The sequence below is a fragment of the Engystomops pustulosus genome, chromosome 6 (genome assembly GCF_040894005.1).
Source record: "Engystomops pustulosus chromosome 6, aEngPut4.maternal, whole genome shotgun sequence".
Lineage (NCBI taxonomy): Eukaryota > Metazoa > Chordata > Amphibia > Anura > Leptodactylidae > Engystomops > Engystomops pustulosus.
In genome coordinates, this window is record NC_092416.1 from 179,068,673 (window position 1) to 179,084,545 (window position 15,873).

The following is a 15,873-nucleotide window of genomic DNA, read 5'->3' on the forward strand; positions in this document are numbered from 1 at the left end:
GAAAGGCCGTTCAGTGAGGGCGATCCAGCAGGTCCTGGTACTGTGCGCTGCCCCCTAGTGGGAGGGGGGGGTGGCCCAGTGCCAGGGGCAGTGGCGGCTCCTGTGGCCCCTAGCGCTGTTGCTTGCTCTGGTGAGCAGCGGCAGCGTGATGGGGCTGCTGGGGCTTGTAGTGCGGCGCCTCCCAAACATCCCGTGCAGCCTGCAGAGAAAAGCGCAGGAAAAGTATTATTCTGTATTGGTGCATCAAACTCTGAAGACATAAAAGGGGCAAAAAAACTGTCTGCAGTCTGTAAGGACAAGAGGCCTCTACCACCAATCGAGCAGCGATGCTCAAACATCATAAAAACTGCTGGACAACAAGGGGTTAATGCCAATGTGGCAGAGGGCACAAATAAGATCGGGGTTGGAGCTGCCTCTTCTCAGGCTGTATCAGCTATGGAGGTGGCTCTACCCCCAGTGCCCAGTGACGCCGAGGCAACCCCAGGTCCTCCTGGCCCAGCTGGTGTGAGTGATGCAAGGAAGCGAGGCAGTATTGTACATAGTGTGGTGAATGTTGGGGTGGTGAATGGCGCTGAGGGGGATCCTGGTGTGAGTGCTGGACCATCTGCACCCCCAGTGGTGGCCGCTCCCATAAGGAGCTATGCGAGTGTCACCGCTGGGGCAAGTGGGGTTAACTCCTTGTCTCCTGGCTCTGGGAACAGCGTTTTGCAAAGGCGTCTTCTGGAGGCTCTCAGGAGAGGGGAAAAGTCAATCGCTGTAGAGGGGAGAGAGGTTGATCTGTCCTTCTGGACAGACAGGCATGGCCTGGCAGCCTTCCAAGAGAAAAGGGGGGGAGAGACTGTATGGTCTTTACCCACAACTGGGCCCGGAGCTGCCCGTAGGAATGTGGTTCGTCTTCGCTGGAGGGGCAGTGACGCATGCCCACCCAGGTCAAGGGTGGTGGAGCTCCTCCTGAAGATGAACTTCAGGGCTAGTGACATCTTTGCCCTGATACATCCTTATGGTACTCCGGAGTTCGATGTCAGCTTTGTCCGGCCGGAGGGCTTAGAGCTCTTCTGGTCGAATTATGAGCTGGCAAAGAACGAGCCCGCATGGCGAGACTTTGCTGTGCAAGCAGTGTCTCGCCAAAACACAGTCAAGAAAGTGACCGTTTTGACCCGTAACGAGTCACTATCTTGCATGGACATCATGACTTGGCTCAGTCGTTATGGTGAGGTTGTACAGGTACCTCAGAAAAACCGCGATGAATTTGGCATTTGGTCTGGGGCCTGGACCTTCATGATGAAGTTGAAGTGTTCAGGCGGCACAGTCGCCCACATTCCTTCTTCAGCCTTTCTTGGACGGGACAGAATCCTGATTTTCTACCAGGGGCAGCCGAAGGTCTGTCACAGGTGCGGTGACCCCACACACTTTAGCGCCAGCTGCCAAGTGCAGAAGTGCGCTTTGTGTGGTGGGCTAGGTCATCTCGCTGCATCCTGTAAGGACATTAGGTGTAACCTGTGTGGTGAGCTCGGTCACCCTTTCAGCCGTTGTCCTCGCTCCTTTGCCAATGCGGTTGTGACCCCAGTGGAGGAGAGCCATGAGGTTGCTTCTGCTGGGGAAGGTACCAGCAGAGGTGGAGGAGCTAAGGGGCCTGTGAAGAAAAGCAAGAATAAGTCACCTTCTCAGTTGAGGCGGCTTGAAGCCAGACAAAAAGGGAGAGACCTGGGGAAGCCTCAGGTTGCTGGGGTGACCCTTGGTCCTTCCTCAGAGGCTGGTCATGCTACTGAGGCCCTGAGGGATGATGAGTTGGATGAGGAGGTCAGGAGGATGGAGCGCGAGAAAGGTGCCATGTCCTCCACGTCCTCCCATTATGAGAGTATGGATGAGGATAACAGGATTTGGCTAGAAAATAAGCGCAAGCAGAAAAAGAAAAAACGCGGCCTATCTAAGGTACCTAAGGAAGGGAAAACTTCCTCCCCTCTGGCTGAGCTTTCCAACCGGTTCCTCACCCTCGATGAGATCGCCTCCTCGGGAAGAGAGGCTGAGGGTGGGGTTCTGGAGGTGGCGGCGGAGCAGCCTGCAGGGGGCGCCGAGTCTCTATCCTCTGGGGAAGCTGGGTCCTCAGAGTGGGAGACTGACTCAGAGTCAGGAGACAAGGACGAAGGAGAGGGTGGTCCGGGTGGGTCCTTGGGGGCCAGTAATAATATGGACACCACAATCTCATTAAAGAGAAGCTGCCCCAATTCTGAAGGTAAAAGGGTTCATCTTCAGAGGACAGTAGAGGGAAGGGAGGCAGTAAGAAAAAAGCCGTCTAACTCAATCACTCATGATGGCGGCACCCACTCCGTTGACGCTGGCGTCCATTAATGTCGCCAGCATTAAGTCTGATGCGGCTAGATTTGCGGCCTTTGATTTTCTCGGCCGTGTTGAAGCCGACATTTTATTTTTGCAGGAGACCAGGCTGCCAGATTTGGCGGCCGTGTTTAAAGCTAAGAGGGAATGGAGACACGGGCCTTCCTATTGGTCTCTTGCGGCCGAGCCGTATAGCGGAGTGGCGGTCCTTTTTACCGCGCCGGTAGAATGCCGACGAGTTATTGAGTTAGAAATGGGGAGGTGCCTGATCCTGGATGTCCTCATGAAGGGACAAGAACTGCGCCTAATTAACATCTATGGTCCCCAGTCCAAGTGGGACAGGAAGTGTCTCTTTATGAGGATCAAGCCCTACCTTTTTACAAGTCGGCAGGTGGTCTTTGGAGGGGACTTCAATGCTGTCACGAGGTCCCAGGATAGGGGAGGTTCCAGAGACAAGCTGACTTATGATAGCGTCGCTCTTAATAGCATAGCTAGTGAGGCTCGCCTGGTGGATGTCCACATCCGGCACACCCCAGGCCACGCGGGGTTCACCTATTATAGGGGTAGCTGCAGGTCTAGAATAGACAGGTTTTATTTAAAGGAGGAAGCCATTTCTTCAGCAGTGTCCGTTGTTGAGGTGGAGTTCTCCGACCACTGTCTAATTTTGTTTTCTCTGAATGTTACAGAGACCCCCCGGATGGGAAGAGGCTACTGGAAGCTCAATTCGTCTCTCCTGGAAGAAGCGGAGATAAGACAATCCTTTGAGGACTTTCTTCAGAGCCAGGTACCATTGCTGGGCCTTTGTAGCAGTAAGGCAGAGTGGTGGGAGATGCTCAAGAAAAGGGTGGCGAGATTCTTCCGCCAGCTCTCGACCCTCAGGAGCCTGGACAGGTACCGCCTGTATCAGGGCCTGAGGAGGAAACTCGAGCATCTCGTCTCAACTGGAGGTAGTCGTGAGGACATCTCCAGAGTGAAATCCTTGCTGAAGAGGTGTCAGTACGATAGACACGCATCTTTGGTTTTTGAGAGGGATTACGGGAAATACCGCTCGCCCGACCCTTACAGAAACTGCAAGATGTCAGTGAATGGTAAAGTTGTCACAGGACTGGTTGACAGTACGGGATCCCTGAAAAGGTCCAGATCAGGGATTCTGGAGGTCGTCAGATCCTTCTACTCGCACCTCTTGGGCAGGAAGGATCTAGATCGGGATGTGATGTCGGCTTTCCTGGCTGAAACTGTCCCTGAGCCAGGAGTAGACCCCTCTCTTGATGTTTTGACAGAGATGATCAGGGAAGAGGAAGTCAGCCGGGCGATTGAAGGGCTCGCCCTCAAGAAATCGCCAGGTCCGGATGGCTTAACATCTGAGTTCTATAAGACCTTTAAGGACGCCTTGGTTCCCCTCTTGACTGAGGTATTCAATGAGTGTCTTTCCTCGGGCGCTCTGCCGAAGTCAATGAGGAGGTCAGCCCTGATCATTCTGTCAAAGGGTAAGGACCGATCTCGTATTGAGAACTGGCGTCCCATAGCGCTTCTCAATACGGACAGAAAGGTTTTGGCAAAGGTGCTGTTTAATCGGCTGGTGCAGTTTGCGCCCCGGCTCCTTTCGGGGACCCAGCACTGCTCTGTTCCAGGCCGCAGTACATTTAGTGCTGTGCTTTGTGTCCGGGAGGCAGTGGAGCAGGGCAGGGCTGGTAACTGGAAGGGGTACTTGCTGTCCTTGGATCAGGCAAAAGCGTTTGATCGGGTTGACCACGAGTACCTCTGGTCTGTCCTTCTGAGGTATGGCCTGCCGGGGGAGTTTGTCAATTGGCTAAAAGTTTTGTATGCAGGGGCAGAGAGTTTCCCGCTTGTGAACGGTTGGATTGGCCGCTCTTTTGAGGTCGGGTCTGGTGTTCGCCAGGGTTGTCCTCTGAGCCCACTTTTATACGTGTTCGCGATTGACCCATTCCTTAGGAGGGTTGATCGTGGGCCGTTGGTGGGAGTCGGGATGGACCAGGCGGCACGGGAAGCCACTCTAAGGGTGGTAGCGTACGCTGATGATGTCACCGTTTTTGTGTCCTCGAGAGGGGAGGCGCAATGGGTGATGTCAGAGGTTGACCGCTACTCAGAGGCTTCTGGGTCCAAGATCAACCGGGATAAGTGTGAGAGTCTCTGGCTGGGAGAGGGGGATCCAGGCTTTGATCTCCCGGACACTCTTCCAGGGCCCCAAGACTCTGCCAAAGTTCTCGGCATCGAATTTGGCCAGGGGGATTACCCCATGCAAAACTGGGATGGCAGGCTTAAGATCGCCGCTCAGAGGGTGGACCAGTGGAAGGGTTGGTCTTTGACCCTCAGGGAAAGGGTGAACTTGATTAAAACTTACCTGCTCCCATTGCTGATATATCTGGGCAGTGTGTGCATGTTGCCAGAACCCCTCTGGACTCGGGTGTACAGTCTGTTCTTCCAGCTGTTATGGGGGAATAGGCTGAACCTAATCAAGAGGGAGGTTACTTACCGCACGAGGAGACAAGGAGGGTTGTGTATGGTCAACCCTGTGGTGTTCCTAGTGAATACCTTTCTTAAGATCAATGTAGCAAACCTCTGGAAAGAGAGGGCTCCTCCGTGGGTATACTCCTGCAGGGGATGGTTTCGGCCTTTCTTCCAGGAATGGGAGACAGGAGGGCGAGTGAAGGATCTCCGTACACCACATGGGCATCTTCCGGCTTACGCTACCCCGGTTCTGAAGGTGATTCGCCGGTGGGGTCTGGGAATGTGGGAGATCAGGACCATGTCGAGGAAACTCCTTGACAAAAGGGTTCTGTTGACCCATTTCCAGAAGCCTCTGGCCCTCAGGGATTGCCCAAGTCGGGATCTTGGGGTGGGTTTAGGTCTTTTGAATTCCATCAGGATCCCCTTGAAGTTTTGGGACTTGACTTGGCGCTGCTTCCATGGAAAGCTGTGTGTGAGGGACAATCTGAAGTGTAGGAGCTCTGAGGAAAGGGGTTGTCCCCGGGAGGAGTGCGGTGGCCTGCTGGAGAGCATGGACCACTTCCTGCTTCAGTGCCCCTTTAACACAGAGGTGTACAACCGGGTGGGCGCTTCCATCCATTGGCCCGGGTTGGCCGGTCTCTCCTATGCGGAGTGGGCCTATGGAGCATTCAGAGGCCTGGGTGGCCGGGACCGCTGCACGTTATTCCTAGTTAGTCTAGTGGTCAGGTACCACACGTGGAACGCACGGTGTTTAGTATCGACGCAGCGTAAAATCCTCCCGGTGGATGAGGTGGTTAGGAACATTCTGGGTGACCTGGTGAAGGTGCGCTCTCTGGAGTATGAGAGGCTGGGCACGGGGAGGGCCTCTCTCCTTTGGAGGGGGTTCTCCTTTAGTGTCCCTTAGTCTGTCATCTCCGTTCCTGGTGTTGGGCTGAAGCTGACACTGTAGATTTTTGTTTTGTATCTGAGGTTATAGTGATGTAGGGCTTGCAGGCGCCGAACCTGGGCTTTATGTGGTTGGTTTGTTATATGTTGATATGTTTAATGTGTTTGTATTTTGTGTATAGTGTGTATTTATGTAGTTATAGTTTATGTGTATATAGCTTGGTTGGTTTTTGGGGTGTTGGTGTTAGGGTGTTAGGTTGGGAGGGGGGTGGACGGGATTTGGACAGTATGATCCTGGGCACTGGTCTGGACTATATAGCGCGAACTTTGGACGTTAGACCAGTGTCTGGGTGGGAGGGTGATGGGCGTGGGATTTAGTTAGTTATATTTAATGTTTTTATTTCCTGTTTGTCTTTTTTTTGCTGTGTATTCTTTAGTTATTTATGGAAAAAAAAAAAAAAATTATTATAAAAAATTATATAAAAAAAAAAAAAAAAAATTAGGTGGTGGGATTGGGTGAAGGTTTTGTTTTATAATGCTGATTGTGTGGTGTGTGTGTGGCTGGGCCAGGAGATTTTTGTAAGTCTCTTTTAGTTTGTATTATTGTTTTGTTATTATTATTATTAATTGATTATTGTTTATGGTTGTTATGTTTTTCATTTTTATATAAAATAAAAGATTTACAGGATGTAACTCAGGATCAGTACAGGACAAGTAATGTCATGTATGTACACAGTGACTGCACCAGCAGCAGAATAGTGAGTGCAGCTCTGGGGTATAATACAGGATGTAACTCAGGATCAGTACAGGATAAGTAATGTCATGTATGTACACAGTGACTGCACCAGCAGCAGAATAGTGAGTGCAGCTCTGGGGTATAATACAGGATGTAACTCAGGATCAGTACAGGATAAGTAATGTCATGTATGTACACAGTGACTGCACCAGCAGCAGAATAGTGAGTGTAGCTCTGGAGTATAATACAGGATGTAACTCAGGATCAGTACAGGATAAGTAATGTCATGTATGTACACAGTGACTGCACCATCAGTAGAATAGTGAGTGCAGCTCTGGAGTATAATACAGGATGTAACTCAGGATCAGTACAGGATAAGTAATGTCATGTATGTACACAGTGACTGCACCAGCAGCAGAATAGTGAGTGCAGCTCTGGGGTATAATACAGGATGTAACTCAGGATCAGTACAGGATAAGTAATGTCATGTATGTACACAGTGACTGCACCAGCAGCAGAATAGTGAGTGCAGCTCTGGAGTATAATACAGGATGTAACTCAGGATCAGTACAGGATAAGTAATGTCATGTATGTACACAGTGACTGCACCATCAGTAGAATAGTGAGTGCAGCTCTGGAGTATAATACAGGATGTAACTCAGGATCAGTACAGGATAAGTAATGTCATGTATGTACACAGTGACTGCACCATCAGTAGAATAGTGAGTGCAGCTCTGGGTATAATACAGGATGTAACTCAGGATCAGTACAGGATAAGTAATGTCATGTATGTACACAGTGACTGCACCAGCAGCAGAATAGTGAGTGCAGCTCTGGAGTATAATACAGGATGTAACTTAGGATCAGTACAGGATAAGTAATGTCATGTATGTACACAGTGACTGCACCAGCAGCAGAATAGTGAGTGCAGCTCTGGGGTATAATACAGGATGTAACTCAGGATCAGTACAGGATAAGTAATGTCATGTATGTACACAGTGACTGCACCAGCAGCAGAATAGTGAGTGCAGCTCTGGAGTATAATACTGGATGTAACTCAGGATCAGTACAGGATAAGTAATGTCATGTATGTACACAGTGACTGCACCAGCAGAATAGTGAGTGCAGCTCTGGGTATAATACAGGATGTAACTCAGGATCAGTACAGGATAAGTAATGTCATGTATGTACACAGTGACTGTACCAGCAGCAGAATAGTGAGTGCAGCTCTGGAGTATAATACAGGATGTAACTCAGGATCAGTACAGGATAAGTAATGTCATGTATGTACACAGTGACTGCACCAGCAGCAGAATAGTGAGTGCAGCTCTGGGGTATAATACAGGATGTAACTCAGGATCAGTACAGGATAAGTAATGTCATGTATGTACACAGTGACTGCACCATCAGTAGAATAGTGAGTGCAGCTCTGGGTATAATACAGGATGTAACTCAGGATCAGTACAGGATAAGTAATGTCATGTATGTACACAGTGACTGCACCAGCAGCAGAATAGTGAGTGCAGCTCTGGAGTATAATACAGGATGTAACTTAGGATCAGTACAGGATAAGTAATGTCATGTATGTACACAGTGACTGCACCAGCAGCAGAATAGTGAGTGCAGCTCTGGGGTATAATACAGGATGTAACTCGGGATCAGTACAGGATAAGTAATGTCATGTATGTACACAGTGACTGCACCAGCAGCAGAATAGTGAGTGCAGCTCTGGGGTATAATACAGGATGTAACTCGGGATCAGTACAGGATAAGTAATGTCATGTATGTACACAGTGACTGCACCAGCAGAATAGTGAGTGCAGCTCTGGAGTATAATACAGGATGTAACTCAGGATCAGTACAGGATAAGTAATGTCATGTATGTACACAGTGACTTCCCCAGCAGCAGAATAGTGAGTGCAGCTCTGTGGTATAATACAGGATGTAACTCGGGATCAGTACAGGATAAGTAATGTCATGTATGTACACAGTGACTGCACCAGCAGCAGAATAGTGAGTGCAGCTCTGGAGTATAATACAGGATGTAACTCAGGATCAGTACAGGATAAGTAATGTCATGTATGTACACAGTGACTGCCCCAGCAGCAGAATAGTGAGTGCAGTGCAGGATAAGTAATATCATACTTTGAAATGGACACAATAGTGATGATTGGGCATATTTTGGCCTCTCTTCTGTGAGTACGCTGTGTTTTGTTATAAAGCGGCAGAGTAAATAACACGTATCACATTACACGGATAAGTAATTTATATTATATTTGTGCTCCTCGTGCTGCGAGGCTCATAATTGATGTCCTCCATATTTATTAAGCTGCGGGGATCTTTCTTACGAGACAAGGAACTGTAAACCTGATATCAGTCGGTGTAATTACACTGCGTGCGCCGGGTAATCTGGGTTTTATAATGTAATTTCCACTCTTCATAACTAATATTTCCATAGTCCGGGACGTGATAAATCAGGCGGATCAGAGGTGAGTCTGGCTGGGGATACGGCAAACTGGAGTATAAATATAGCGCGGCTTACACAATGGGGGACAATTACTTACCTGTCCTGCGCGATCACCTAAAGTGCATTGTCCGTGTATAATGCCCTAAGATCGTGCGTCCGATATCCTGCATGTGTCGCTTCCCCGCTCAGGTCCCTGGAGTTCACCTTCTTCTTCCTGGTGCATGTAAGTGCATTGGATGCAACACAATGGGGCAGATTTACTTACCCGGTCCATTCGCAATCCAGCGGTGGATTCGGGAACTAAGGTAGTTCCTCCGACGTCCACCAGGTGGCGCTGCTGCGCTAAAGTCCGCTGCAATGCACTCAAGTTCACCGGCCTATTCCTGGTGAAGGTAAGTGCAAGCTCAGCGGCACTTTTTGTTTTTTAAATGCAGCGGTTTTTCCGAATCCGTCGGGTTTTCGTTCGGCCACGCCCCCCGATTTCCGTCGCGTGCATGCCGGCGCCGATGCGGCAAAATCCGATCGCGTGCGCCAAAATCCTGGGGCAATATAATGGAAAATCGGCGCAAATCGTAAATATTCTGGTAACACGACGGGAAAACGTGAATCGGGCCCTTAGTAAATGACCCCCAATTTGAATGTTAAATCCCGCGCTCAGTCCGAATCAGTCGGATCCCCCCCCCCCCCCCGATTTCTGTCGCATGCAAGCAGCTACGCCAAAATCCGATCGCGCGTGACACAACCCCCAGTTAAATAGCTGTCACAGCGGCGCAAATCCCGAAAATTTCAAAAATCCGACGAAAGTGCGGTCCACGGACCCTTAGTAAATAAGCCCCAGTATGTTGAATATACTTGTGTGATACAGATGCTGGGTCTATACTTGCTTAATGCAGACGCTGATTCCAGCACCATTGCTCTGGTGCAACCCCCAGACCGGAAGTGACCGTATTGTACATGTGACCACTGAGCCAATCACCGGCCTCAGAGATCAGGTAAGTGGCACCGGCTCAGTGCTCATGTGCACAATGCGTAGGTCCTCATTACATCTGCCCCCCCCCCCGGGGGACTGGAGCACAAGAGCTGGAACTGGGAACCTCAAGGGACGTGATTAAGTCTTTATATGTATCTATAATATCCATTATAGGAGTAATAAGTCGATACTGAGGGGCGCCCCAACATCTGCACGTGTTTGGAGGGTCCTCATCGAAATTAACGTCTCCTTCCCGCCGGCGTTTCCGATGAACGGAAGCCGCGAATGATGAAGCGTCTGAGACTCCGCCAGCGCGTGAAAGGGTTAATATAAAAGGTTTTGTCATGGACAATATTAACGCTGCGAGTTCCTTATTCTTTGAAAATCGGGGTGGAATATTACAAGCAGAGCGGACACGGGGGGGTTATTTACACGAGCGCTGTAGCCGTTTTGATTAAATTTTTTTTTTTTTTTTAAAAACCTCAGTGTAATTAGTAAAAAGCAAAGTAATTACAGGTGACCTTTAAGGCATAATTGTGTTTTTATAAAAGCACTTAAAGGGTTATTAGATTAGAGCAAATTGTAATAAACAAGAGGAAATGGAGTCGGGGGGGAGGGGAGGGGGGACCCAGAGGAAACGGAACGTAAAGGGAAATAATTAGCTGCCTCTGTTATGGGGGATGTTTATGTACTGTTCCTCTAAGAAAGTAAAGAAAATAGCACAATTTTTGGGAAAAAAAATGTAGGGGTGTTACCCTCCATGTAACATACAATACTGTCAGGACCAAAAGCTTCAATTAAATTTCAACAGATTTGTGTAATACCCTCTTTGCCCTGTAGTGGCCGCTGTAGGGGAAATGAGCTGCAGTTCTGTTTGGAATCCTTTATGGTGATGTCATGTGACTATTGCAATAAACAGACGTTAGAAGTGATTGGCTGCAGTGAACGAATGACATTCTCCCTCCATGAACATCACGATTTTTAAACAATTCTACTGGTATTTTAGAAAATTTTATATTTTCACGTTTTAGCTTTGATAGAAAATGATAGAAAATCCCTTCAACTCTCGACCAGATTTGGAGGATATGAATTAATATTGGACAGTTGTTTAGAGACGAGCACGTTACATTAAAGGGGAGGAGTCTCATATGTATCATAGGTCATGACGATTAAAGGGGTTGTGCATTTTAGAAAAATCGCCCTGAACGTCTTTTGCTCGGGATCCTCAACTCTTGGCAAGACTGGAGAATCCTTCTGTACACAGACAACCCATGATTTGGATAAAATCTTTAACTTGTGTGTAATGCTGCATTTCACCTGCGGGGGTGCTGTAGGAAAAGTGAACAGTAATTATCAGACTCCGCCCCTTACATAGATGATGCAATCGAAGGAAGCCCAGATCACGTGATCTGTGCATGGCCTCACTGATCTGACACTAAGAATAGGTCATATAGACCAAGGAGACCAACCCCTTTAAATCATAACTCGCTACCGTGTAGAATCCATATTATAAGATCTGGAATTCACGAGCTCCGATTCCTGGGTCAAGTACTTCCTGATCATTAACTCGAGAACATACAGAGACTTGAGAAAACTTCTCGACTCCCTCCTCAGATAAGTGATTGAGGGAACCAGATGCTGCTGGTAATTCTTAAAGGGGATGATCAGAAAGGATGAAGCCTCCTGAGGAGCTCCTCAGGGTCCTCAGAGTCTTTTAATGTTCTTACCTAGTCTGGGCTCCACCGTGCTGTTCGCCTTCTCATCAATGAATATGAACCTCCCTCCGCCAAAGTCTCTGGAGTAGTCAGACAGATAGAGCAAAGAGGTGTAGTCAAAGGAGCCATAGGTCACCTGGGGGCAGAAATACTACATCAGTCACACAGGAACAGCGTGGGCACAGCACAGTACTACTACTCCTATCCTGTATATTTTGGAGCACACCACAGTACTGCTACTACTCCTATCCTGTATTATATATGGGCACAGTACTACTACGCCTATCCTGTATTATATATGGGCACAGCACAGTACTACTACTCCTATCCTGTATATATGGGCACAGCACAGTACTACTACTCCTATCCTGTATTATATATGGGCACAGTACAGTACTACTACTCCTATCCTGTATATATGGGCACAGCACAGTACTACTACTACTCCTATCCTGTATATATGGGCACAGTACTACTACTCCTATCCTGTATATATGGGCACAGTACTACTACTCCTATCCTGTATATATGAGCACAGCACAGTACTACTACTCCTATCCTGTATATATAGGCACAGCACAGTACTACTACTCCCATCCTGTATATATGGACACAGCACAGTACTACTACTTCTATCCTGTATATATGAGCACAGCACAGTACTACTACTCCTATCCTGTATATATGGGCACAGCACAGTACTACTACTCCTATCCTGTATATATGGACACAGCACAGTACTACTACTTCTATCCTGTATATATGAGCACAGCACAGTACTACTACTCCTATCCTGTATACATGGACACAGCACAGTACTACTACTCCTATCCTGTATATATGGGCACAATACTACTACTCCTATCCTGTATATATGGACACAGCACAGTACTATTACTCCTATCCTGTATATATAGGCACAGTACAGTACTACTACTCCTATCCTGTATATATGGGCACAGCACAGTACTACTACTCCTATCCTGTATATATGGGCACAGCACAGTACTACTACTCCTATCCTGTATATATGGGTACAGCACAGTACTACTACTCCTATCCTGTATATATGGACACAGCACAGTACTACTACTCCTATCCTGTATATATGGGCACAGCACAGTACTACTACTCCTATCCTGTATATATGGGCACAGCACAGTACTACTACTCCTATCCTGTATATATGGACACAGCACAGTACTACTACTCCTATCCTGTATATATGGACACAGCACAGTACTACTATTCCTATCCTGTATATATGGGCACAGCACAGTACTACTACTCCTATCCTGTATATATGGACACAGCACAGTACTACTATTCCTATCCTGTATATATGGGCACAGCACAGTACTACTACTCCTATCCTGTATATATGGACACAGCACAGTACTACTATTCCTATCCTGTATATATGGGCACAGCACAGTACTACTACTCCTATCCTGTATATATGGACACAGCACAGTACTACTATTCCTATCCTGTATATATGGGCACAGCACAGTACTACTACTCCTATCCTGTATATATGGGCACAGCACAGTACTACTACTCCTATCCTGTATTATATATGGGCACAGTACAGTACTACTACTCCTATCCTGTATATATGGGCACAGCACAGTACTACTACTACTCCTATCCTGTATATATGGGCACAGCACAGTACTACTACTACTCCTATCCTGTATATATGGGCACAGTACTACTACTCCTATCCTGTATATATGGGCACAGTACTACTACTCCTATCCTGTATATATGAGCACAGCACAGTACTACTACTCCTATCCTGTATATATAGGCACAGCACAGTACTACTACTCCCATCCTGTATATATGGACACAGCACAGTACTACTACTTCTATCCTGTATATATGAGCACAGCACAGTACTACTACTCCTATCCTGTATATATGGGCACAGCACAGTACTACTACTCCTATCCTGTATATATGGACACAGCACAGTACTACTACTTCTATCCTGTATATATGAGCACAGCACAGTACTACTACTCCTATCCTGTATACATGGACATAGCACAGTACTACTACTCCTATCCTGTATATATGGGCACAATACTACTACTCCTATCCTGTATATATGGACACAGCACAGTACTATTACTCCTATCCTGTATATATAGGCACAGCACAGTACTACTACTCCTATCCTGTATATATGGGCACAGCACAGTACTACTACTCCTATCCTGTATATATGGGCACAGCACAGTACTACTACTCCTATCCTGTATATATGGGTACAGCACAGTACTACTACTCCTATCCTGTATATATGGACACAGCACAGTACTACTATTCCTATCCTGTATATATGGGCACAGCACAGTACTACTACCCCTATCCTGTATATATGGACACACCACAGTACTACTACTTCTATCCTGTATATATGAGCACAGCACAGTACTACTACTCCTATCCTGTATATATGGGCACAATACTACTACTCCTATCCTGTATATATGGACACAGCACAGTACTATTACTCCTATCCTGTATATATGGGCACAGCACAGTACTACTACTACTCCTATCCTGTATATATGGGCACAGTACTACTACTCCTATCCTGTATATATGGGCACAGTACTACTACTCCTATCCTGTATATATGAGCACAGCACAGTACTACTACTCCTATCCTGTATATATAGGCACAGCACAGTACTACTACTCCCATCCTGTATATATGGACACAGCACAGTACTACTACTTCTATCCTGTATATATGAGCACAGCACAGTACTACTACTCCTATCCTGTATATATGGGCACAGCACAGTACTACTACTCCTATCCTGTATATATGGACACAGCACAGTACTACTACTTCTATCCTGTATATATGAGCACAGCACAGTACTACTACTCCTATCCTGTATACATGGACACAGCACAGTACTACTACTCCTATCCTGTATATATGGGCACAATACTACTACTCCTATCCTGTACATATGGACACAGCACAGTACTATTACTCCTATCCTGTATATATAGGCACAGCACAGTACTACTACTCCTATCCTGTATATATGGGCACAGCACAGTACTACTACTCCTATCCTGTATATATGGGCACAGCACAGTACTACTACTCCTATCCTGTATATATGGGTACAGCACAGTACTACTACTCCTATCCTGTATATATGGACACAGCACAGTACTACTATTCCTATCCTGTATATATGGGCACAGCACAGTACTACTACTCCTATCCTGTATATATGGACACAGCACAGTACTACTATTCCTATCCTGTATATATGGGCACAGCACAGTACTACTACTCCTATCCTGTATATATGGACACAGCACAGTACTACTATTCCTATCCTGTATATATGGGCACAGCACAGTACTACTACTCCTATCCTGTATATATGGGCACAGCACAGTACTACTACTCCTATCCTGTATTATATATGGGCACAGTACAGTACTACTACTCCTATCCTGTATATATGGGCACAGCACAGTACTACTACTACTCCTATCCTGTATATATGGGCACAGTACTACTACTCCTATCCTGTATATATGGGCACAGTACTACTACTCCTATCCTGTATATATGAGCACAGCACAGTACTACTACTCCTATCCTGTATATATAGGCACAGCACAGTACTACTACTCCCATCCTGTATATATGGACACAGCACAGTACTACTACTTCTATCCTGTATATATGGACACAGCACAGTACTACTACTTCTATCCTGTATATATGAGCACAGCACAGTACTACTACTCCTATCCTGTATATATGGGCACAGCACAGTACTACTACTCCTATCCTGTATATATGGGCACAGCACAGTACTACTACTCCTATCCTGTATATATGGGCACAGCACAGTACTACTACTACTCCTATCCTGTATATATGGGCACAGCATAGTACTATTACTCCTATCCTGTATATATGGGCACAGCACAGTACTACTACTCCTATCCTGTATATATGGGCACAGCACAGTACTACTACTCCTATCCTGTATATATGGACACAGCACAGTACTACTATTCCTATCCTGTATATATGGGCACAGCACAGTACTACTACTCCTATCCTGTATATATGGGCACAGCACAGTACTACTACTCCTATCCTGTATATATGGGCACAGCACAGTACTACTACTCCTATCCTAAATATATAGGCACAACACAGTACTACTACTCCTATCCTGTATATATGGGCACAGCACAGTACTACTACTCCTATCCTGTATATATGGGCACAGCACAG

The 15,873-nt window shown here is 46.9% G+C and overlaps 1 protein-coding gene across 1 annotated transcript in view; it reads right to left on the reverse strand.

The window, feature by feature from the left end:
* The window catches only part of OGFOD3 (2-oxoglutarate and iron dependent oxygenase domain containing 3), a 73,556-nt gene that overhangs the window by 25,228 nt on the left and 32,455 nt on the right, over positions 1-15,873 (reverse strand). Inside the window, exon 8 of the mRNA XM_072112596.1 lies at positions 11,589-11,712. Coding sequence (XP_071968697.1) covers positions 11,589-11,712 — 124 coding nt within the window. The remainder of the gene's footprint in view (positions 1-11,588; positions 11,713-15,873) is intronic.